General features: G+C 32.4%; 2 protein-coding genes across 2 annotated transcripts; one reads left to right on the plus strand and one right to left on the minus strand.

Moving 5' to 3' along the window:
- The first annotated feature begins 16946 nt into the window (after positions 1 to 16946).
- On the plus strand, positions 16947 to 20010 carry LOC123890419 (trihelix transcription factor PTL-like). The gene is made up of 2 exons (XM_045940031.1): positions 16947 to 17755; positions 18751 to 20010. Exons 1-2 carry the CDS (start codon positions 17208 to 17210, stop codon positions 19682 to 19684), a joined length of 1482 nt encoding a protein of 493 aa, XP_045795987.1. The 5' UTR covers positions 16947 to 17207; the 3' UTR covers positions 19685 to 20010.
- Positions 20011 to 25821: 5811 nt separating this feature from the next.
- On the minus strand, positions 25822 to 27544 carry LOC123890421 (fructose-bisphosphate aldolase 6, cytosolic-like). The gene is given in 2 exon segments (XM_045940032.1): positions 25822 to 26808; positions 27298 to 27544. Coding segments are annotated over 2 exon segments (1068 nt in total). The 3' UTR covers positions 25822 to 25987.

A 27544-nucleotide genomic window follows, 5' to 3' on the forward strand; every position in this document is an offset into this window, starting at 1 on the left:
TGAATAAACGTTGAAAAAAATATTAACAGGTTGATGAAAAAACAACCATGAATCATAAAAATAGTGAATAGTTGCAAAATAGTGAATAGTTGCATAATTTTTTTTTGTTGCAAAAAGTTACAAAATTATGTTACAAAATTTTTTAAAGTTGTAAAATTATGTTACAGATTTTTTAAAGTGACATATATGTATGAACGATGAAGAAAAAACCATATGAATAATCAGTATGCATGTAGCTTATAAAAATTGAAATCATGAATCAATGAATTATAAAAAAAAAAGAAATAGAAATCGATTGCCAACAATAACCAGTATGCCTATAGACTGTCATTCAAAGGAAAAATTGATTGTGAATATATCGTAAGAGAAAGAATTCGGTAATATTCCTGTTCTGCAGAAGATGAAGAGAGAAAAAAAAGTCTTGGAAGATTATAAAAAGTCTCATGGGTTGGAGTGGGATTGTTGGATGAGTGTTTTGTGTGTATTTTTAATAAAAAAGTCCGTCAAAATCCATTCCAAAGAAGAATCTATCAAAATCCGTAGACTTTTGAATACCAATAGACATTTTAAAAGTAGTAAGAAATCTCAATTGAATACCGGCGGATTTTGTTGCCCTGAAAAAAAAATCTTAATTGTCTTGATTGAATACCACAAGATTTATTTGACTTTTGTAAAAGTCTTGATTGAATACCACAAAACTTTTGTATCATAAAAAAGTCTTTTAAAATCCTTTGAAATCTCAATCCAATACACCCCCCTAAAATTGTCCATAGACCAGACTTTGGAATGGAACAAAAAATTCTATAGCAATTTTAAATCAAAAGCATGGATTCACAATGCCAAACTGAATTCAAACAGCACAAGAAACTAGCTATTTGCAACCGAAACTAAGGCATATACTATTAAATCATGATTCAATTAAATCATAGTGGCATTGTATGAAATAAAGAAGGAACCGAAACATAACTAAGAAAAAAAAAAAGTTTCATTGTGCCTGGTTAGTATTATGCCGTAAACTTAAAATTTGCCTAATACTGGAAGCCTTAAAATTTTAAGTTCTCTGTGAATTGCGTTTCAAAAAAAAAAGAAACCATCAGCAGTATGATACACAGCACATACAAAGTACAACCAAAATCCAATATATCATATGAATCCAAAAGCCACGTTGCAAAGAGCAATCAAAACCCAAAAAAAAACTAATATGCCAATTCATACAATTTTTAATCATGAAACGAAAGCTGTATATCCAAACTGAGCGATAAAAATACCCGAAAAAACAATTACATGCCGATTAAAGACAATAGACCAAACGCTGAATTCGTAACCGGAATAAAATAGAAACCAAAACTGTATACAGATACCGAATAAAATACATGCCGATAAAACCAAATAGACATGAAAACATTATTTTCTTAATGATCAAACATGAGTGGCTCTGATACCACTTGTTAGAATTTAAATTGATTCATTAACCCTAGAGTTTATCATGTTAATCATTAAGAAATAAAACATAATCATAATCATAAGCGGAAGCGTACCTGAGTTTGAATTCACCATATGTGATGATCAAAGGTCACGGGTATGTGTGATCTTCCAACCGCAGAATTTCTTATTGGCTAAACCTCTTCTGATGGGGATGAAGAGAAAACTTTTTGACTGAGCGCCGTTTTCACGTTATTCTGCAATTGGGGACCATAACCCCTATAAATAACCTTAGGGTTATTTCCTATTTTTTTCAATTTTCTAATTTGGCCCCTCATCAAATTAGATATTGACTTATGGTATCTACACAATAAATTGTCTTTCATGATATTTATGCTTTTAGCCATAGACTTATATCTTATTAATTAGACCACTGATGCTTTGGCTAATTACATAATGGCCCTAACACATGTAATACTACTATTGTGTCCCAAAAATCCTAACAAGTTCATCAAGGATAGTACATTAGTCGTTTTGTCTAAAAATAATTGATTTAGGTAACCAATTCAAGCCGACTAAAAGAAATAAAAGAGATAGAAAAATATTTTTACTATAAATTTTTTATTTATGTTTTGAGGTATTCACCTTTATTATAAATATTAAATAGAAGGTGTTGAATTGAGAGAGATAAAAGTAATATTAATTAGAGGATATATATTTATTCTTTTTGACGTATTTAGAGGATATATTTAAAAAAAGATAATTAATCATATTAAAAATTAAAATAAATTAGTCGTTTGTTATTTTTGAACAACCATTTATGAAACAACCGAAGATAGGCAAGAAAATGTGATGTAGGTATTGGCACATAAACCAAAATGAGTAAAAAATTATTAAAAACTAAAATAATTTTGAATGAAGGGTTTATGATCTATTAAATTATTCTAAAGTAGTTGTCAAAATATAATTTCCTTTTATACAAATATGTCGGTCATTTTTTGGCCTCATATGAGAATTTGATTATATATATATATATTTTTCCAAAATAATTATACATGAGCGAAAGACAAACGAGCAACAAGCAGCGTCGATAGATGAAGAATAACGAAAATAATAATTTATTGTTGATCATGTTCTCCGAGAAAAGATACTTTAGAAAAATAACAAGCACGACTGAAGTATATATGCCTAAGCCCAAAGAAAAAGAAGATTACAACAGAATTATCTGAGGGGTTGTATGTTCCATCCTATCCGCAAAAAATAAATTATGTCGGTTATTTTAGATGGGAAGGAGAATAATTTATCTTTTTGATAGAATCCAAAAATAAAAATATTTATTTAAATTTTGTGTAATTGTGTTCGGCATGTTTCGTCGCATTGATTATCTCTCATAATGTAATGGTGATTTTAAATGTTTTATGAGCAATATAACTAGTTTGAATTATTTGAATTATAAATGTCAAAATTGACTAATTAGCTTAAGAAATATTTTCATACATAATTAAAAAATTATATAAAATGGAAAGGGCAATTTGCATTTGCATAAAATAAAAAGACATCGGAGGAGCATATTAAAATAGTAGTAATAGTAGTAGTAGATTGTTTGGTTAGGGGTTGACAAATGACAATGGATTCATCATATTTGCTTCCCTTTACCTTACTTTTGTGATCACATTTGTTAGATCCGATGCTTCATAAAATAATGGACAAAAGTGATGATACACTCTTTCTCCACTATCTCTCTCACACACACTCTGTGACTGATGATGAGAGTGAAATGTGTCAAGTTATGATGCATGCATGAGTCCAATCCTGTCCGTTTATCATGATAATAACATTATTAGAAAAGAGTGTGATGACCAACCATGACCATGTTTATAATATAAAGTTGATGATCCATTTTTCTGTATTTGTTCTTGTCCCGACAACAACACCAGCCTCGGGTATCGGCCTCACGTAACCCAGACCTTTGTCTTCCATATTGACCTCATCAATTATATATATTTGAAGCAGCGCAAATCACTGTTTTACTCTAAGTATCAAATTCACAGAATCAATTTCTGACTTATAGTAAGTAATAACCCAGACCTACGTATTTATTCTTGTTTACGGTCAATTTTTAAATAAACAAACATATCTCATTTTTGATTTATTTAATCTATAGGTAAATTTGTATAGTATACGCCAACAATGAATTGCAGAATTGGTCTAAGTAATCAGGGTTTTGGTTAGGGATGGCAAAAAAACTCAAACCCGAGAGACTCATTTGAATTCAAACCCAAGTCAACGGGCGAAACCCGATTTGACTGAGTTTGGGTTCGGGTGACACCCGATAATATGGGTGTGAGTTTGATATCAGTCAAACCCACACCCGAAACTCATACACCCACCCGAAATATTTTATAATTACCTAATTACCCCATAGTCTCCCTCAATTTTCTTGGAAGACCTTAAATTTTAGTTGTAATTTACTTTATTGAAAGTCTATGTTGTAATTTCTTGAAAGTTTGTGTTTGAATTTCCTTGGAAGACCTTAATTTTAGTTGTAATTTAATTCAAAGTCTATGTTGGAATTTAATTTCTTAAATTTGCAAATTATTTTCAAATGTGCTGCGGGTTTGGGTTTGGGTGGAAAAAACCCGAACCCAATGGGTGTGGGCGTGGGTGTTGTTTTGCCACCCGAACAGCCTTTGGGTTTGGGTGATGATTTCGGGTGAGGGTTTGGTAAATGTCAAACCCGCACCCATGGGCGCCCGTTGTCGTCCCTAGTTTTGGTCATTTTAACCATATGGTTAAAAGTTCAATTCTTGTCTTATACGTATGGAGGAAATTCGTTGGAAGGAAAAAAACTCACCTTATGTGCCCCATGTCGCGATAATAAAAAAATTTCTTAGCCTAGGAGTTTAATTGTCTTCGGTCTTTAGAAATAATGTTAAATTGAATTGTGCCTAAGCATATAGAGACAGACAAAAGAAAATCAATTAAAATATACAAGAGATTAAAAGTGAGAAATTTATATATTGATGGTCAAAATTAATGGTTGATCAATATTTCTAAATTGGATGACTAGAATTGTGCAAAAGTGTAGAGGACGAACATTACATTTAATTTATTCTAAAGTAGATATGAACTATGATGGTCCAATGGTGATGTTCACAATGCAAGTATTATGGTGCGACAAAGGTAGCTCTGGAGCACGGTTAAGGTTGTTTTTCAATGAAGGGGAAGGTACATGTAATAAAAGTTAGTATTCTAACACTCAAGTAAGTGTCTGAATGAGATGCAAAATATGTGTAACATGAATGAATCGTGTAGTGTGACGCAAGGTCACACTTATATAGGTTGGGTTGTCGTAACTATCCCCAACTCTGATCCGACATGAGATGCAGATGACAATTGGTGGATGATCCAACGGTCTAGGCAGAAGGAGATGTATGTGCATGACCTGTTGTGGTGGGGCGCACTGAATGTCTCTTGGTCCAACATGTTGAACGAATTTTGCGAAAAATAAACCTAATTGATTGGGCCGGGCAAAGCGGGTTGCGACCCGGTCCATAACAAAATTTAAACCTATTTTTTATACACTAATTGCAAAACACCATGCATCAATCTAGTTTGTGAAACTTACTTTTTTTTTTCTACAATTTGAAATTAATCGTGCAAGCAAGTGCACAAGCAAGCAAGCAAAGAAACAAAAGAGAGGCATAAGAAAAATGTACTGCAATGGCATTTAATTTTATGCCAAAGTAGGCATGCAGTGCATATATCTGAGCAGTGATGGACTGGCACTGATCAACTACTATATACATACATCACCATCAACTGCATGTGGTCACATGGCGCATATATAGCCATTAATTTAAGATCAATGAAACAAACACATATAGCAGACAATGACCCAGGGGGGGGTCCTTTCCCTGCTCACTCATCACAACTTTCTCCAAAAGTAGATAATAATACTGACACAATTCTTCACTTATATCATCACTCTTCTTAATTAATTACCACTGCATATTCTGTTCGACTCAATTAAGGAAAATTTAATTAATTAGTCTGTGTTTCAATTAGTTTACTACTTGATATATGTTTTATAAATTGTATTTGAAACAAACATTCCTTTAATCAGAAGAATCATTGTCTAATATTAAAACTTTGCATATGCTATTTGCAGTGAATTATTAACTTGTTTGTTTTCTTTATGTATCCTACATTTGCTATAGTTGAGAAAGTGAGGAAAAAAAAATAGAAAAGGTGAGGATGGACCTTATATGGCTTGATCTATATTAAATCGGTACCGTATAGAGGTTCGATTTTGTTGTGTACGTAGACTTGAGACTTTAGAGCGTATTTCTTATTAAATTTTATATTTGAATTCATCTGATATCAATTTCTATATTGAACAAATTTATGTTGAATTTTATTTTGATTTCAATTGAATCGATTGATTCTTCAAATTAGTCGGTCATTAGATCATGTACCGAATTAAAAGATGAAACAAACTCAATGGAAGTGGTCTAATGATTCTAGATTAGCCTAATACAAACAAATATTTGGCCTCCTATATTTTCTTTGGATTCAACCAACTCTAAGATTTTTGTGTGTAAATCTAACCATCCTTACACATGCAACATTATTATTCTTCAAAATTTAAGTCATTTAACCATTTGATCTCTTATCAATACATATGAAAAATTATTTATTTAGATAAGACAATTTCTTCTTCAATGAATCTCAATTAATTCATTGATTAATTAATATCTACAGTTGTATATAAAGGATATTTTATTATATAAAAAGATATTCCTACCTCCTTTTGTCCAAAACTTTGATTATAAAATAAAAAAGATACAATGAAACATGTTTTCCTTTTGTTTTTCCTTTTTGCTGGGGGTTTTAATGCATTAAATAGACAAAAAAAAAAAAATTATCCTTTATTTATTGTTTTAGAACAGGGAGGCCTAATTGTATTACTTTGCTCCTTTGTGATTTTGGGGTTTGCTAGTAGGATGGGCTGTTCTCCGATCCTTTCATCAGTTCTAGGTGTATGTCTTTATAAGGCATGTGAACTAGTTTTTGTATGTACCATTGTATATATCTTGTCACAATCCTAGTATACCACCTTGTGTTTAGATTAGTGTTTCTAATAAACGGTGGTTTAAAAAAATAAAATTTATAACCTATGATTTTGAGGTATTTATCCAACAACTAATGGGAATAAGTCACATATATGTGAAATAGATTACTGTTAAGAAGTCTCTCATTGGTTATGAGATGATTTGAATATATGTTTATAAAATAGATGTAATTCTTACCTTTCAAGCCGGTTTGTAGGGTTGAATTAGGCTCAATTCTCAAATCTAACATGGAATCAGGGCCGATTTCGAACCTTCTATAAGCCGATTTCGAATTGTGTTTACATCCTCTTTTTGGTGTCTAGTGCCGTACCTTTCAAGTTGACGATTCGTGGGATCTTCCTCAAAGTCAAAGAAAGATATATAAAAATGAGCTAAAGAAGGTATGCTCAGCCCTGCCTTAAGATTGACAATAGGTCGGTCGATATCGGTACTGGTTTAGCCTGTGAGGTGAGGGATTCATTCCGTAAGGGAGGGGCTCTAAATCCGCTTACGGGAGAAAATAAAAATAAGACCTTTAAGCATGCACTCAAAATCGATGAGGTAACAAGACTGTAGAATATTCGAGGGACCACAAAAGGGATTTGCCGATGGACCACTACATCCCATTTTTGAGTGAGCTGGAGCGCAACTACCTTATCAACTGAACTAGCTAGAAGCTATATCGCTTCGGGTCGAAGGCAATCCACACCTTACAAAGTGGTTTGTAGGGTTGAGTTAGACTAAATTCTCAAATACCATATGTAAATTTACTTATACGGCTTTTTTTTAACGGCAAATATATTATTATTAATAATCAGTCGCTGCACAAGACGAACAGAGGCTGGGAAAGACAAAATTACAAAACAAATATGTTGTATATAAGCAGAACACCAATGAAGAAAACCAAAACTAGACACAACCTAATAGGGACCTCCAATTCTAATCTCATTCTTAGAAGAACACTCCTCATCCTCTAGACCACCAAAAAAAGACATCAAACTGACCTATAAAGATGTCTCTAGACTCTAATTCCCGATCTCGAATAAAAAGTGATCGACCCATCAGAATCCAAAAAGCAACTTCGCGAGCCAAAAACTGATGGGACGATGGTAGAATAAAAACCTAGGCAGATAAGTCTCAGCTCGTAGTCCGCCTTCATACAGTCAACACCGACACGAAAGAGGTCAACCAAATACAAAGAAACCTGCAAATCTCAGCAGATTTGGAAATCAACAGAGACTCAAAACTGAATTCTACAAATCTCAACAGATTTGGAAGTGATCAGAGAATCCCGTATCGTAGAAAATCAATCACACGCAGCATCAACCACACACCGACGACACCAGATCCAACACCGCCACGTTAGCGCCTCACCACCACACCCCTCATCACCTCCAACTCAGATTTGTCGCAGCCGTCACCACCACCACAACACAGACCCGTCGCAGCCACCACCACCCCATCTCAGATCTGTCGCAACCACCACCACCATACCAACATTTTACCTCTCTTAGCATTTAAACCGACTACGACACAAAACACAACAAGAATGGACCCCTTCTGAACCAAACTTATGTCAAAATCACACTAGAAACACACCCTTGTGACAAAACCACCGCGCCGAAAAAATCGCCGGCTCAAAACTACCCTCAACATAGCATCGAAACACCATGAATAGGCACAAAACTTCCAGATTTAACACCTACCTCCGCCGAACCACCACCATCCAAGCAGATAAACCTTCCAGATTTGACGTGAAATACCTCGGTACGAGATCTTCGGCGTCGAAAAACTGGAAACCAGGTGGTGCAGAGGGCCAAATGCCGCTCCTCGCACCACCACCTTTAAACTTACATCACGTGGAAGGAGGGAGGTGTTGTGTTGGTCGTTTGTGGTTGTAGTGTTAGAGATGAGGAGAAAGAAAAGTTAGAGAGATTCAGTTGTAGAATATCGAAATGGGAAAGAGAGAAGTAGCAAAAACTGAAAGTGTGAGAGAATTGGAAAAAGTGGCGGTGAGATTAGAACGGAGGAAGAAGGGACATTTACTTATACGACTTATTCTCATTTGTGTTAAATAAATATCTCAAACTATCGATAGATAATATAGTCTCAATAAAAAATCATTTTCTAATTTTGTTAAAAAAAGTTGCAATCCATAAATTTGATTTTCGTTAAATAAATCATGCAAGGGTAAACTTCTCTAAATGAATTTAAGAAGGATGTTTAGAGTTTGATTTTTGGCTACTAATATTTGTCTCTCCGTTTTAATAACATGCTATACAGAACTAAAACTTCAACGTCTAAGAGTTTCCTATGTAAAATAAAAAGAACATGTTAATGTTAATGTTTAACAAAAGTCTAATCCTTACTACTAGTATTAGCCATTATGGAATCATGATCAAAAATCCAAAAGTCAGCATCAAAACCACTATACACGCGTCAGCAAAGGAAACCCAACTGTCTTCCATTTTTCATTTTGCTTTAAGCCACGTGTCCACAACGAATTAGCCAACCGAAAATCTTACATTTTTTTTTCATCCGTTTAATCTTGTTCGGGGTCAGTTCTAGCATGTGGTTTCAGCCCTCGTTTAATCTTGGTATATTTAACTTTTAATTTAATAAATTAAAGATCATTTTATGTAAAAAAAAAATTAGTGATCATTTTATATGAATCAAAAGGTTATTTGTCGATTATTGTATTATAGAAAAAATCATTTCATAAGAAAAAATACGATTTGATTGTTTATAATAAGATTTAAATATGTTTTTTATCCTTATAAAATAGTGACCTTCTAAGTTTAGTCCTTTGTCCTTACTTCCTTACTAAATCTTTATTATATTTTTAGTCCCTGAAATTTTATTATGAATTAGAATGTATTTTTGAATAAATTTTTCTTAAATATGTTTGGAACATTAAAAAAAGTTCCTCCAGAAAAAACGAGCTTATAATTTGATTTCTAGGTCATGATTTTCATTATTTTTATCTTTAAATATTGTCGTTTGAAATATTCATATTTAATTCATATCATGTTAAAAAAAATTCTAAATTTTAATAAATAAACTTTGTATGATACTGATGGATAATTTTCGCAAGTGAACGAATTACCACGTAGTAATAAAAATATCGATCCACAGGGATTGTGTGATTAAACTAGTCTAATAGTGTTCATAAACATTATGCAAAAAATACACATAAATTGGGGGTATGTTGAGTGATGAATTGTTAGAAAATGTGCTTTGATATGATGGAAAAGCGAGGTAGAATCATCGGAATCACCTAGTCTATAGCTAAACCACATGCAATCTACTATATCATAGGAATTTACTCAAGTGTTCACAACTGGATCGACAAATTAGTGAATCGCAATCTCTTGTCAAAATCCACTCTATTCGTTGTCGATACTCCCCCGATCTCTCGGGCGGAAGCTACCTACAACGAATGATATGAAAGCGCGTCGATCGTTCGCTACACTCTATGTCTCAATCTCTCGACCGGAAACACTCGAGTGCTCAATGCAATTCAGTTCAGAAATTAAATCAATACTCTCGCACGTGACTTAACTCGAAATCATTACAACACTAATAAAGGATCATAAAGCATTAAGAGACGAATTGCATTAAGTAAACACTGTTACAGAGTAAATCCTTACAATTAAGCAGATTACATGAGATTCATCTACATCCTAAGCTATCCTAGATCCTACCTCCAAAAGAAGCTCAGCTCCTCATGTTGCTTGCTTCGCGTCCTCGCTTCAACTTCATGGCTTGATGATCCATGCTATTGAGGTGCTCGGAGCTATCCTTTGAAGTCCTTGATCTGGATCTTGATGCTTCCAAAATCAGAGAGTGGATGAATATTGCAGAATTTTCCAACCTCCTAACAGAATTATGCAGAAACCATATATACTGAACGCAACCACGCCGCGCGCCAGATCCATCACGCCGCGCGTGGTTGCAATTTCTTCAACGACGCCGCGCGTGTAACGGTATCACGCGGCGCGTGATCAACTCTGAGGCCTCTGATCTTCAACTCTGCCATCTTCACGCCGCGCGTGATAGCTCCACGCCCCCGGCGTAGTTGTTCCTCTTCTCTTCCCGCCGCGCGTGGTCAAGTGCTACGCCGCGCGTGATCAAGTCAGAGAGCAATCCAATTCCTGAGCAAAGCTTCACGCCGCGCGTGGTAAGGTATCACGCCGCGCGTGATCAAAGTGAAAACTTGGCTCTCTGTGATCCCCATCACGCGGCGCGTGATGGGCTACGCCCCCAGCGTAGTGAAAATCAGCACTTTCCTGCAATTTTTCCTGTTTTCTTGCAAAACAAGTAATCAAGCTTATGATTAGATTTCTCTTATATTTATTGCTAAAAACCTACTAAAAAGCATTTAATGTTGCTAAAATAGGCATGGATTAGAGAGTGTGACGATCCGTCATCAGATACTTTAAACGTGCCTATGAAAAATCATTCAAAAATTTAAGAGTTTAATAATAATTAAACAAACTTAGTTTTAGTAAGGACTAAAATATGTGAAAGAAAAAATTTATAGAAACTAAAAATATAATCAAAATTAAGTAAGAACTAAATTTAGAAGGTCCAGATTTTGGTCTATATATATATATATATATAGACCAAAAACATATTTAACCCTTATAGCTATTATAATACTCTCTACGCTCATTTTTAAGTGTTGTTTTAGCATAAAGTTCATAATCAACATATAGTTGATTGTTGTATTCTTTTTCCAATTCTACCTTAATTTAATTCACCATTTATTTTCTCTTTCCAAATAAATTTAGCATATACATTAATTTTTCCCATTAAATTTTATGGAAATTGTGAAGTGGAGTTATTGAGAAAGTAATGATATAATTGACAAATTGTACCTTAAATTATCAAAAAGACACTTAAATAGCAACAAAAAATTCTTCTAAAATGACACTTAATTAAAAAGAAACCGAGAAAGTTTTTTTGTAAAAAATGATTTATTTTCACTATTATGAGTAAAAAAAAAATTGATTTTTTTTTCTTTTCACCACCAGTTTAATCTGGTTCGGGGGTCAGTTCTGGCATCAAGTGATTTCAGCCCCCTCCTGATCGCAGTTGCGGGGAATCGAACCGTGGTTCTAAAATTGAATTTCATTTTGTTGACCAAATAAATAAAATTTAGTCATTATAATTTTTTAAATGATAAGATAAATTAGTTTAAAATAGATTCATTTAATTATTAATTTAAAAACTTAAGGTACATGGACATTCGAATTTTCATATATACCATCAAAATTGCCATATATATTACTCAATATAATAATAATTAATATTTTTTGTGGAATATTAAAATTAATTAATATTTGTGAAATAAAATATTATTATTAATTACTCCCTCAGTTCTTTTTACTTGTCGTTTTCGGAAAAAAAACAACAAATTAAGAAAGTGTATTTTGGCACCTTATCTTCCAGTTATACCTTATTTTAATTCACCAATTTAAAATTTAATATATTATGTACAAAAAAAATTAAAAAAAAATATTTTTCCAAATACATTAAATCTTTTACGGTTTCAACAACTGCTCATAAATATATGGAATTTACATGAGGGTATAATAGACAAAATATAACTTTAAATTATCAAAATGACAAGTAATTTGAAACAAATATTTTTTTCTAAAACGACAAGTAAAAATGAATGGAGGGAATAAGTATTAGTTATCTTTGGGTCCTTCAAGAAAGAAAAAAAATAGTTATCTATGTTAGGGCATATAATATAGGCACTTTTTTTTTCGACAAAAAAAAAATATAGGCACTGTTGTTTATGCAGCTGGTCCACTCCTCTTCCAAAACACTTCAAGTTCAACCCCACCTCCTAAGCAGTAATATGTACTGAACAACGACACACTACGAAACAACACTTTTTGTTTTTGAAAAGATGAACGGATATGCAAACCCCTTTTTTTTTGGTTTGTCAAATAGTTATCTTATCGATCGAACTAAGCTCACTTATGCAATATACAAATTGTTTTGGACTGCCTTCGGCTTAATAACTGAGGAAATCCTCCACCTCAATAGTCGAGCATAGTCCAAACGTAGTAGGCCCAAGATCGTGTGTCTCTCTGCCCAACGGATACAATATCCTGCCATTTGTAACGCCTGACATCGGAATGATGGCCATTTATTGCCCATCATAGCTCTTCAGATGTTTTTCGACAGTCATTGATGGCGTTGATGCGCTTATCAATGGTCTTAGCACAGCGCTAGAGGCTATATATACTATTCTCATACAGATGATTCAGGTATGTATTTTGTCTATATCTTAAAATCTTGTTTCACCACTTATTGACTTGAGCTTCGAAGCATCTGTGGGTACAAAACTCCTCTTTCATTCATCGGAGCTGAAGAGAAACACCACCAAACAAGATCGACTCTGATCTATGTAAGATTGCAAACACTTCTCTACTTTCTTAATACTACAAATACTAGTACTAGTAATAACACAAGGCAAGACAAACGTTTGTACCCAAAAAGAAAGGCAAGACAAACGTTTTTTCTTTATTTATATATATTTCTTTTTGGATGCTTGTTCTCTCTCATTAGAACTAAAATACACGTTCAATGTATCAGTGGTTGCCTAAGCAAAATAAAAAATACCATGTGAAGAATCACGGGATAATTGTGCCATAAATCATACTCATAGTAATAGGAGAGAAAGAGCTATAGCATAGGAATAGTAACATGAAATAAAAGCTAATAATGAAGTAAGACTATTGAATATTGATTGATAAAAGATGAATAATTTTTTTTTGAGTAAGATATATATATATATATATAAATTACATCGGTGTAACATTTGAGTAATGTTACACCGCTCAATAACGCTTTAACGAATTGAAATTTTACAAAATTTACCGTTTGATTGAAAGATTATATCATATAGATCATCCATGTTAAATTTTACAAAAATCTAAAATCGTTTGATATGTTTTTGAGACTCGAAAAAATTAATGGTTTATGCATTTTTATTGAATACCGTTAATCTTGATCAATCTCAAAAACATATCGAACAATTTTAGATTTTTGTAAAATTTAACATGGATGATCTATATAATATAATCTTTCAATCAACGGTGGATTTTGTAAAATTTCAATTCGTTAAAGCGTTATTGAGCAGTGTAACATTACTCAAATGTTACACCGATTGTAGTGTTCCTAGAATCTAATTGCACTATTCTCAAAAACATATCAAACGATTTTAGATTTTTGTAAAATTTAACATGGATGATCTATATGATATAATCTTTCAATCAAACAGTGGATTTTGTAAAATTTCAATTCGTTAAAGCGTTATTGAGCGGTGTAACATTACTCAAATGTTACACCGGTGTAATTTGATCTCTCCCTATATATATATATATATATATATATATATATATATATATATATATATATATAGTAGTACTAGAATCTAATTGCACTAATCAATTAAGCAACACTCTTAACTATCTTAAAAAACTATATTTAGGATATACAACATTACATATACTATATACATAGTTGCAACAAATAATGTTCTTCCTTTAAAAAAAAAACAATTACCGCATAAGTTCTAGTTCAACTGGCAAAATGTCGAAATTGTTAGGTTGGACGTCGTGACCCAGATTCGAATATGAGATCCCACAATTATATGTGAGTTTAATTTCAGTGGACCACTACATCATTTAAGAGAAAAAAAACAGACTAAAAATAAATGATAGTGTACCCAAGTCTTTTTGCTTTTAATGTCATTTTGCCTTTAAAAAAAACGATATTAATCTATCTATTCCTATTCCTATAAAAATGACTAAAAATAAATGAATCTATTCCCTTGCTAAAAAATAATGTATCTATTCCTATAAAAAAAAAAGTCAGCATGATTAATGCATTTGAGATTAAGCACTATTCCGTCAGATTGATTCATTCCACTACAAGAATTCTCCGCAATTCCGACGAGCATTTTCAACAAAAATGGGATTCATGGTGAACAGTGACATTTTTTAGTAGTGCTACTTCCAAGGAATGTTTCCTACGAGTTTTTTTCGTTGGAAATGCGCTTTGATTGTTGAATAGAAACATTACCTACGAATGATTTCGTCAGAATTGTTTTATTTTAAGAAGAAAAAAAATTGCAATGGTCAAGTGCTTTTTAACATGAAAAGAAAGAATTGTTTATATGACACACATATTTCTAGAAACATTACCTACCAATGCCTTCGTCGAAATTGTTTTATTTAAAATAAAAAATTTAATCTACCTATAAAAAAAATATAATATTTAATCTATAAAAAATGCTACATTTCCTACAAAAATAGGCACTATTCCTACGAAATTTTTCCTAAGTAATGCGAAGGATTGTAGTGTTCCTTACTCAGCAATAAAATTATTAGAAATTTAATAATATTATAATTCTGTTGACATTTTCATATTTAGAATTTACACAAATGTTAATAATATTAATTTAAATTCAAAATAATACATTTTCTAAGCCTGTATAATAATAGAGAGATCATGTTTGTCTTACTTCTTAAAGGATACTATAAAACTATAAAATATAAAATAGAGTTTTGCAAAAATGGCTTTTTATTACAACTATCAACCTTATCTTTTAGGTATTTCATGCATCGCTTTCATTGGTTTCAGGTAAAAAGAATAATATTTTATCATTGAATTGTATATTTCGTAAACATAAGTGAATTGATTTTTGTACATTTTGTCTCTCAGTTTTATTAAACTCTCGAAAATAGTTCTTCTATTTTAAAATTGAATTTTTTGTATTTTCATATTTGTTGTAATTTTGGTCTTAACTCATGTTTTTTGTCCTAAAATTAGTGATTTTTTATGCCAGAAGAGTTGGATTATGGTTTCAAATGTGATATTCATTAGAATCAATATTTGAGACAATAAATCACCTTTTAGGACGTCAAAAATCATTATTTTTTGTTGATATTTCAATTGAGATGAGTTCCACATTAGATGGAAAAGTGGATGTTTAACACTTTATAAGTGAGAGGATCATGAACCTAATGTCTTACGATTTTGGGTAAAGATGTGGTGTCCAACTCACTTGTATAGTTATTCTGAACTCAATGTGGATGATCCATCTGGCTGCCCCTCATAACCCAACAGTCGTATTAGAGTCTAGTTGATCTGACTCCTTGTGCCGAAACTATTCTTGCCAAAGTATTCAAGCGGTGTTCCCGTTGAGTGCACAACGACGGTGCAAGTGGCTGAAAAACTTTTGTTTGAGGGGGAGCACATCCATTAAAAAATGGATGGACTCACACTTGAGGGGAAGATTATTGATATTTCAAGTGTGAGCAGCTAAGTCCCACATCAGATGGAAAAGTGGATCGATGTTTGAACACTTTATAAGTGAAATGACCCATGAACCTAAATGTCTTGAGGTTTTGGGTTAAGAGGTGGTGTCAAACTCACTTATATAGTTGTTCAAGACTCAACGTGGTGATCAACATACCTCCTCATGACCCAACATTTTTAGAGGAAAAATATGAGTTAGGACCAAAATTACAACAAGTATGAAAATAGAAAGAACAAAAAATTTGATTTTGAAACGAGGGGTTATTTTTGTGAGTATGATAAAATAAGAAGACTAAAAGTGCAATTAAATCAAATTTTTATGATTTATTATACTCCCTCTCGTCTTAATTATAAGAAAAGATTAATTTATTAGATACATTCACATTTTGATGTATTTAGTTTATATTTATTTAAATAAATGACCGTATATTATCTGTAATATCCATGTCTCTAATCTATAGCGTTGATTATATGAAAGTTATTGATTGAATCTGCACATACTAGATCTATATTAATCATTCAAATTGAATTACAAATAAACATGCACCGCATAAAAATGAAAAAAATATAATACACCACACCAAAACGAAAAATTAAAATAATAATATATGTAAATTACATTTATTTAAATAAATAAATAAACGATTTAAAGAAATGATTCAAAACAAAATTGGTCTTAAATCATCAATCTCCACTAGAAAAAGGAAAAGTGTGACAACTAAGAAAGAAAGAATATAAGAAGAAAAAAGAGAAGATAAATCAATATACATGTCAAGATATGGGGTCTTAAAATGTAAACAAACAGTAACACACACAGACAAATAGTTGATTCATAATCTTAATTATATTTACGTGATATTTACTCTACTCCTCGATAATTTAAGAACAAAGACACCTAACTAATTTTGCATGTAGTATCAATAATTAACTCTTAACAAACTTTTATTTCACATACATATGACTTATCCTCATTAATTGTCGGATAAATACAGTAAAATCTCGAAGAATAGTGTAGAATATGGTTGGTACGTACCTGATATACACCACAGCACACGCATACTACACACACAATACAAATTTGTACTACACTAAACAGTGACTCAGAGAGAGAGACGGGACCATTTCCCTTGTTGCTCGCTCACTCTTAAAAACACTTTAGCCTTTTTCATTCACGACAGGATCCGTCTCTGCCGCTTAACAACATCTTCATTCTTCATTTTCCATTTTTCATTATTATATCTTCTTCTTTTTTTCTTATCTACTACTACTATAATAACAACAATAATTCACTCTTGTATTTTTTTCTTTTTCAATTATCATTATCATCATATGGAAATGGAAGACCATCATCATCATCATCATAATCATCACCACCATGAACAACAACATCAACAACAACAACAACAACAACACTATGTTAATGTTAGTGGTAACACTAACACTAATAGTATAACTGATTTCAGACAACTCATGAATATTGGACAAAGAACAACATCAACAACAACTGATCATCATTTTCCTACGGCGGAGTTATTCCCCGCCGCCGGCAACCCAAATATGACAGTGACACCACACTATGAGATGATGATGTTTGGCCGCCAAGTATCTGATATAATGCCTCGTTCATTTCATGACTTTGTTTCTACAGATTCTGCTGCTGCTGCTATTGCTACCACTGCTACAACTAGTGTTGTTTCAACTCCTACTCTTAGTGGTAATTTAGAAGCTGAAACAACTGTTTGTTTAGGTGGTGTTGATGCTTCTAATGGAAGATGGCCTAGACAAGAAACTCTTACTCTTCTTGAGATTAGATCTCGTCTTGATCCTCAATTCAAAGAAGCTACTCAAAAGGGTCCTCTTTGGGATCAACTTTCTAGGTAACTACCATTTTTCTTACTCTTTTTTCCAGCTTAATGAGCTTATGGAAATTAAAATTAAAATTACTTGTTAATATTTGTGTTAGAACAATTCAAAAAAAGTTAGTGGCGCAGTTTGTTGTCCGTTTGTCTTTCGTTCATATGTAATATATACATCTAAAGAGTTACTAAAATTCAATATTAGTTGTTTGTTGTAGCTCTTTTTAATTTCCACAGTTTTCTACTAGATCAATATTGCACTTAATTGGTTATTTAATTTTGTCACTTTACAATGCATTTTCTGGAAATTTTGTTAAGCTTCTTTGACTAGAAATGACTATACACTGGTGTAGTCTCTCATAGTCTCACTACACAATTTTTTATTGTTGAGTTGAAGTTCATATACTATGATTATAGTACACATTTTTACCAACTACCTTTTTTCCTTTTTGAAATTTTGTACCCTCTTTTTGGTGCAAAAGTCCAATCCCTTTAATTAGTTTTTCCTTGTTTAAAATTCACTCAACTTTTGGATTCTTTTGTATTTCAAATTCTATCTTACATGGAATAACAGCAATCAATCACTTGCTCTTCCTTGGAAAACTCATTCCTATTGACAATTTGAATGACATTGCACAATAGCATAAATTTTAGTAAAAGCTCATGGTAACTAGTATGTGCTTTAGTTCTTTGATAATATCCACAACCCCAACTAGGGTTCAATTTTTTTTTTTTGTGTTATGTAAATCAAATTTTCTATACGCAATTACAAAGATTAATTTAAGAGGTTGACATCTTTCAACAAATGTTTTTTCATATGAATGGGGCAGGGTCGAACTCGATATCCATTGGTTAATTAACTCGAAATATTTACCCCGTGTGCCACTCACAATGTTGGTGCTAGCTAGGGTTCAATATTTAAATCATCCGCCGATAAGCTTTAATTAGCTATTATTTATGGTCTTTTGTTGTTTTTCTTACATACTAATTTTGCATATTGTTTGTGTTGTATTAAGGATAATGTGCGAGGAACATGGATATCAAAGGAGTGGGAAAAAATGCAGGGAGAAGTTTGAGAATCTATACAAATACTACAAAAAAACAAAAGAAGGAAAAGCAGGAAGACAAGATGGAAAACATTATAGATTTTTTCGTCAGCTTGAAGCCTTATATGGTCAAAACAATAACCCTTCTTCATCTTCACTCCCGGAAAACAATTTTTGTACCAACAATCAAGAAATGTTTCATTCTCAAAACAAACATTGTGATAGCCTCAGCCTCACAAACTCCACTGAATTTGACACATCATCGTCCGACAACGATGATCATAATGAAAGCTCCATGGAGAAGAGAAAAAAGAAGAGTAGTGGAAGAAGCTTCTGGAAGGTAAAGATAAAAGACTTCATTGATTCACAAATGAAGAAGTTGGTGGTGAAACAAGAGGAATGGTTGGAGAAACTCACAAAGACATTGGAACAAAAGGAAAAGGAAAGGGTTTTAAGAGAAGAAGAATGGAGGAAACAAGAGAAAGAAAGGTTGGAAAAAGAGCATAAATTTTGGGCTAAAGAAAGAGCATGGATTGAAGCAAGAGATGCTGCTTTAATGGAAGCTTTGCATAAACTAAAAGGAAATGATGAGATAATAAATACTCAATCTTCTTCTCATGATGGAAACAAGAAAAGAAAGGAAAACTCAAGAAGTTGTTTTTACTTTGATAATAACAACAATGTTGATAGGTCTTGTTTGTATAATAACAATGGAGGAGGTTCCTATTGTGGTGATGTTAATGATCAAAGAGAAGAACTTGGAAGAGTAGTAAGAAATGATGGTTCAAATTCTAGTAATGTTGTTGTTGCAGCTGAAAATTGTTTTCCATTGTTGATGAGTGAGGGAGGAAATTTGTGGGAGAATTACAGCTTAAAGGTTAGTAAAGCAAACCAAAATCAGTGATCAGTGAAAAGTTTTACACAGCCTCATGATCAAACATTGTTATGTAAGAAAGAGGTAAATGAAGTTATTAAGATGCTTTTTATGTATAGAGACCACAGAGATTATGATATGATTAGGTAATTAAGGTGGTCAATATATTATTATTATATTCATGGGAATCTAGGAGAGAAAAACATTTGTCCAAGTCATGATCAAGTTTGTTTAATTATGAAAAGATATACTTTGATCAAGTGTTGGGGTATGACACTATAATTCAGGTGAGTCTCTCTTCTTATGCCTAATTTTCTTTTATGGGTATATGCAAATTAAATTGGAATTGTATTACTTCATATATTATTTATTGCATATTCTAATGTTCATGTATCGGTTCTTAACTTGTGGCTTCTTTATCTGTAAAAAAGAACAAGAAACTTGTCATGGTTTTTCTCTCTTTACTTCTCCATCTATGGTCTCTTTTATGTAATCATGGGATATTTTAATATTGTGGTGTAGGTTTGAAATTTCTATGTTGAATTAGTCCTTATATAATTTTGCTCTGATTTTAATTGAATCCTTCGTTAATGAACAGTGATATTGATTTTCTAAATTAGTCGTCTTTAAATTAGATATTGAGTTTTCAGAAAAGAAAACTAAATGATATTTTATATTTAGGGATATAGGCATTCTAGGTCTAAATTTTATTTGAAGTACTTTTTGAATTAAAAAATTGTAAGCATTTATTATTGATAATGTTCTATCTTTTCTTTGACTTGATTTGTGCTCACTCCTCATTGAATTGTAAAGAAAAGTCAAACAATGTTTTTTATATGTATTTTTATACATGAATAAATAGTAGAAAATATATAAAGTAAAACATGATAAACATATAAAAAAAATTAATGAAGGTAATCAAAATGAACAGTACAAATCTTTTAAGGGTCTTGTTAACATGTGCATATAGAGCACATGATAAGGTATCTTAATATAGAAATTTAACATTTAATGATACAAGACATTTAATGCTTGAAAAGTTAAAATGCACAAATTCTAAGACATAATTTCTATTTTTACTACCTTAACATGTGCCATATATGCACATGTTAACATTCTCCATCTTTTAATAGTACAATTTTTTTTTATTAACAGTGTATCAAATTTAAAGTCCTAAATTAATTGAATTACAACAATAAATATGCAATATACCGAAGAAGAAAAGCATTTGTGAACAGTAAAGTTTCTGTGTTTTTGCCTAACCCAGAATGAGGCATGATTTGAACCTTAACCCCATATCTGGCCTTATTGCTGTACCTGCACCCAAACTGTAGCCTATTGAAAATGAAGTTTTCTATTATCAAGGCCATGAACTACATTTTGGTTGCAGTTAAGATATTGAAATATATATTCCATCTTCTTTTAGAATATTTGCACTATTCAGCTTGATATGTCACTATAAAATGACAACACTGTTTGTTGGGTTTTGTACTTAAGCAACATTAAATGCTATCTATCCACCATAGTAAAATTGTAGTGCACGAATTCTCTGTCAAGAATCAAGATCGTTCTTTACTTTTGCTACATTGACATTGTTGGGTTTTGTACTTAAGTATGTATATAAAAAAATTTGAATTAATTTCTATGAAAAATATTGATTATGTGAGGCAATCTCAAATTAGCTCATGAAAACATGAAATTATTTGTAATCCAAAAGAAAAAATTAATTTATTTATCTGTTTTAAAAGATCTCTCCAAGACTGTAAAATGTTACTCAAGTTAGGGAAAAAGGATTTCCTGCTGTAAATTTGATTATGCGTAAATTTGATTTCACCGATAGATTAATAGGTCTCACCTTTAAATTAATATGTCACATCACATTTCATTTGAACTAATGGTGAGACTTATCGATCCAATTTTTAAAATAAAGTTATACATGGTGAAAGACTTATCTCACTTGTGCGCACGATAAATTTTGGCTATAAACAATAGTATTAATGTGTATCTCTCCTTGCAATTAGGGTTGGGAATAGGTCAGGCCAGGCTTTGACAGGCTTGAGCCTGACCTACGATTTTTCTTCAAGTCTAAGCATGGCCTACGGCCTATCAAATGCAAATTTTTTTTGTCTGGCATGAGCCTTTTTAAAGTCTGGTCTGGCCTTGTAGCCTGTTTAAAAGTTTGTGTTACATAAATGTCTCTATATAATCTTTTTAAATAGGCTAAACAAGCCTTAAAGCCTATTTCACATTTAAATTTTTTTTTATAATTTCTACAACATTAAGAAAAAACTAATAAAAAGATTAGCACAATAATTAAAAGCTAATAAAATAACGAATACGATTATGACAAAGTCTATTAAGTATGCCATATACAATTATTATATAAACAATAATATTATATAAATAATAATTATTAAATATAAACATGTCGGCCTATCAGGCTTTGTAGGCTTCTTTAAAAGTCTGAGTCTGACCTATTTATGTAAATAGGCTCTTTTCAAAGCCTCAGTCTAGCATTTTTAATAAACAAGCCAGACCAGGCTTAAACAGACCAGGCCGAAGGCACCTGTAGGCCGCCTGACCTATTCTCAACCCTAATTGCAATTGATGAATCCATTATATGCACTTGCAGAAGAAGAAAGAAAAATGTGAGAAGTTGTACTCCCCTCTTATTGATTGAACAGTTACTAGAGTTAGTCTCACAAAATAAGATGATCTAAAAGAAAAAAAGAGTAGACTAACTAAAAAGAACAGTCCAGTTCATCATATGTTCTTCAACTATACAGCCCAGTACAATATTAATTTATTTTAAAATAAGTACAATAACAAATTTAAATACCCCAAATTATCATAGGCTTAGGCTAGTGTAGAGTAAACTATTTGAATTCATTAATTAATTAAAGTGATCCATAAAGTATGATGAATAATTATAGTATAGATTCACATAACATAAGTGATGAATAATTACCCTATATGCTGCATTAGTAGTACATTATAAAGTGATGAATAATTATAGTATAGATTTTCATATACCATAAGTGATGAATAATTACCCTATCTGCTACATTAGTACATTATAAAGTGATGAAAGCTAATACCCTACCCCCACAGTTTTACAAACAAATCACTATTAATTTTCTGCATAGAAAGTGACAAAGAAAGAAAACAAGGTAGGGGGGTTCTGTACTGTGTGTACATACAGAGTCTAATAATTTTATTTGCATTTTAAGGCTTGTTGTAGTAAGTAGTACGTAACGGCACAGGCACTATACTACACGCTGAGTTTGATCAGATTCAGATTCAGATGATGATATACTCCGAAGCACGTACACAGACGCGGACATCGAACATGACATGAACACTGACACATGATAATTTGAGGAAACGACATAATTCAGTGTAATTATAAGTGTCAGACTGTCAGTGTTGTCTCGGTGTTCAACACCGATGCGTGCCCGACACTGAAACACGCCTAATTTGAGAAGTGCATGTGCTTCTTAGTATATATATGTACACAATTACACATGCATTGCATCATGCACCTATAGCTTACGCTGGTTGGTTGTGATGGAGATGGAGGTAATGAACTGGCAGTAACCGTACTACCTTTGGAAAGAAAGAAAGAAAGAGTAAAGAAGTTTCCTGCTAAAGGGAGACATATTGGCAGTATTTTCTTCACCTTTTTCTTCCTCTTTTAATAGCTAATTTGTCTTTAACCTTATAGACAGTGTTGTAATTAAAAGAGTCAAAGGATGCCAAAATCACTTTTTCGTGTGTGTGGGTGGGAGTGGGGGTGTGCAAATAATACCATGCTTTTTTTCTGATGCGTCAGACGTGACTACTACCTGCACAGTTCCAGCCTCAGCTCTATTAGTATTGGGTTGGGTCTGGTTTTAATTGACTTATATATTTAAGCTTATGAAAAATAATTAATTTATAAGTTATTATTAATGAAAATTGTATATTTATAAGTTGTTTTTTTCATAAATATTTTTGGTAAGTTTGCGAATGGTATATAAAAATTTATTTATTTATATGAGTTGTTTTTCATAAATATTTTTGGTAAGTTTGCAAAAAATATCAGCTTCATTAAATAGCTTTTTAAATTTTAATCATATTGGTTATTTTATTTTAAAATTTCTCAATTTTGATCACTTTAATAGATTTTTAGTGTAAAAACAGTAATATGACATATTTTAAAAAATATATGTATAATTTGATGTTGTGAAATTATACTCATAAAATTGCTAAAAAATTTCCTTCAAAAAAGAAATTGCTAAAAATTTGCTAAAATATTTAGTTTCAATTACATAACTTACTCATTTCCATAATTTAATTAATAACATAAATAATTAATCAATCTTGATAATTTTTATATCATCATCATCAGATTGTATATTACGTTATTTATTTTTAAGATAAAAAATTTGAGGAAGAAACCATAAATGAAAATTTTAAAATTGGGAGACATATTCTGTAAGCGGATAAAAATAAGATCAAAATTGCAATTAAAGTAAATGAAAGAAGAAAAAAATCGGGTACCCAGGTAGATTGAAATACTGACTTCAATAACTAGCCATTTTTTTACACTAAATAAAATTAATTTTGCAAAATTAATTCATTCGAAATTAATTTTAATCATCATAGAACCAAGCATGCTATAATTAGTGAAGCAATTTTTTTGCCAAACTTAAAGTCCCTTTACTTTTGATTTACTTTTGTACGGGTTGTGTTATGGGCCTAGTAGCTTTTGCAGTATTTTCCATGCAAACACAATTCAGGGTTGAAGTGAAGAATTACAAGTGGGGCAGCACTCGTGGTTAAAAAAAACAAGTAAATAAGCATAATCGTACTTAAATTTTCGCACATTAATTAAATGAGTCCTTGAATTAATTGAGATAGTTTAATTTAGGGTGGTAAAGTGGGTGGTTCGCCCCGTTTAGGATTGTGTCGTTTAAGCCCATTTAAAAGTGGGGCGGACCAACTTAAGTGTCCGGGCTTAAAATTCAACCCCGACCCATTTTTTGATGAGTTGGTGAGCCGGCTTGCCGGTCCGCCAAACAATTTTCTTTTTAGCAATATATTTACTACATGATTTGCAAAATATTTTAAACAAAAAATATTTGATATAACCCAAGTTGACGGAAAAATTGATCACTAATTTGATATAACTTTCTCAAATTCATCAACGCTTTTAGCTATTTTGAAAAATTAAAGGTCGAATTTGATTGATGGGTAAGAATTCATGGATGAATTTGCTTATTTAGTCGAGAAAAAATACCATTATTTTCAGAGGTTTACTTTTGCCACCCTATTGATTCTAGGACGTGCCCTACGAATTTATCAAAATACTTTCGCCCTCTATTTAAGTAACGGACACCCTCAAAACACCCTACCTTTAAAAAAAAACATTTTTATATCGTCCGCTACTTAAGTAGCGGAAGGATAAAATAGGAAAAATGTAGGGCGGCAAAAGTAATTCTCTTATTCTTATGTCTAGAGGGGTAAAAAAAATCCTGTCCAGACAAAAACGTTTTTTAAGAAGAGAATTACTTTTGTCACCCTACTGATTCAGGGGCGCACTCTACGAAATTATCATACTACCCATGTCCGCTACTTAGGTTACGGAATACTGTCCGGCATTTAAGTGACGGACGTGTTCAAATTTCTTAGTTTTTCAACCGGTTGAGATCCCACACCTACCAAGATTTTTATAACGTCAGCTACTTAAGTAGTGTATGTTATAAAAATTTCTCATTTTTATAAGTTTTGTAATATTTTAACTATATATAAAAGTTGTACTTCAAATGTGAGACTTTTTGCTTTATATATGAAAGTTGTACTTCAAATGTGAAACTTTAATTGCACCATTCAGGATTATGTTTGATACTTACTTAAGTATCGCACGTTATAAAAATGAGATTTTTTGAGTAAAAAACACCTTACCAAGATTTTTATAACGTCCGCTCCTTAAGTAGCGGGTAGCGGATGTTATAAAAAATTTAAGGTACAAAATTGTGATACAACTTTTTATAAAGCATTCAATCTTAAAAAAAAATATTTCAAGGTGTTCATAAAATTGTGATACAAAATTAATGATGGGGTTGGGGTGTATCTGAGGTACTAAATTATTCAAAGAAAAAAAAGTTTCAAGTATATTTTCACTAAGAATAGCTTTATGCATATGCTTCTAAAAACGTTCTCAGATCCAAGTTGCATTGAAACAAGAAATAACACCCAATAATAATAAAGGGAAAAACTAAATCAGAGGGGAAAAAAAGGCCAAAACAAAGTGAAGCTATTATTAGTTAATCCATAAGCAGCTCGCAACTTTTAGTATTTGTAATCCTTGACATGGAGAGACTCAGATGCACCTTCACCAAGGGTAGAATCACCTTTATAGGTTCCCAAAGTTGCTTGTGAGTTAGCTTTGCACCTAGAGATGAATGCATCTTGAGCCTTCTTAATGTTTTCATCTTTCCCTCCCCATGCCTTGAGAGTACTCTGCTGAAGTGCCCTTCCAAAAGAGAAAGAAAGTGCCCATGGTTTCTTTCCCTTGAACTTGTTCATGGCATTGAGGTTGAGTGTTGCCTGCTCCTCACTCTGTCCACCGGACAAGAACACGACAGCAGGAACAGCAGCCGGAACAGTTCGCTGTAAAGCTTTAATGGTATATTCAGCTATAACTTCGGGGGCAACCTTCGGAGAGTCTGAACCGGGGGTCACCATGTTAGGCTTCAAAAGAGTGCCTTCGAGCAAAACATGGTGATCATTTAAAGCTTTGTAGCATGCAGCAAGAACACGTTCGGTCACCTCAGCACACTTGTTGATGTCATGAGATCCGTCCACGAGGATTTCAGGCTCCACTATAGGAACTAGGCCATTCTCTTGGCATATGACAGCATAGCGAGCGAGACCATAGGCATTCTCATGGATAGCTAGCTCGGATGGCTCGTTGGGACCAATCTTGATGACAGCGCGCCACTTAGCAAATCGAGCACCAGCTTCATAGTACTTTTGACAACGCTGGCCGAGGCCATCCAAACCTTGGGTGGTGGTTTCCCCATTGGTTCCAGCAAGCTCTATAGTGCCCTTGTCAACCTTAATACCAGGAAGAACTCCTCCTTCCTTCAACAACTCTACAAAAGGTTTTCCTGCAATAAATTACATAAAAAAAAATAAAAAATAAAAAAAAAAAAAAACAAAGTTTAGGAACTAATGACAACTGAAAAATATGGCATGATTTAGACCTTGTTTGGATAAACAACTTAATTAAGCATTTATGGAATAATTTCTTCACATAAGTGGTTATAATGTTATTTTTATTATAAAATAAAGTCAAACTATACTATGCTAGAGAGGTTGTGAAAATAAGCCAAAAACAACTTATAGATGTGTCATAAGTTGTTATCATAAATAAAGTCTCCCAAACAATCTCTCAAGTACTTATGTCAGCAAATAAGGCAATCCAAACAAGCACTTAGACATAAACAAACAAGGTAATAGGCATATCTAAGAACATATATAAATACATAAGAAAGGTAAGTAAGATTTTTCTCATCATGGATTTCTCGGAAGGAGATACTTAACATGTAATGCAAAATGTATATTTCTAAGATGATAAATAAGGAGCGTAAGTGTACCTGCAGCTGTCTTTTGGTATAGTGTTTCCTCAAACAAGATCACACCACTGAGGCAGTCAAAAGCGCCAGGGGTGGTGAATAGGAGTTCACGGAGAGCACGCCTGTTTGTTTCGATGTTCTCAACGCTAATGCTGGCCAAACGCTTTCCAATTGTGCCAGTTGACTCATCAGCAGCAAGGATGCCCTTCCCTGGGCTGCCAATGTAAGCAGCATTGGCAATGAGTTCCTCTGCAATTCATCAGCACAT

Source organism: Trifolium pratense, linkage group LG6, assembly GCF_020283565.1.
Source record: "Trifolium pratense cultivar HEN17-A07 linkage group LG6, ARS_RC_1.1, whole genome shotgun sequence".
In the NCBI taxonomy this organism is placed as follows: Eukaryota; Viridiplantae; Streptophyta; class Magnoliopsida; order Fabales; family Fabaceae; genus Trifolium; species Trifolium pratense.

What these genes read in the sequence shown, in the direction of transcription:
- LOC123890419 (XM_045940031.1), top strand. Translation starts at nt 17,208, where the DNA reads ATGGAAATGGAAGACCATCATCATCATCATCATAATCATCACCACCAT. An exon ending in CTTTGGGATCAACTTTCTAG is followed by an intron (nt 17,756 to 18,750) that starts GTAACTACCATT and finishes TGTTGTATTAAG; the next exon opens with GATAATGTGCGAGGAACATG.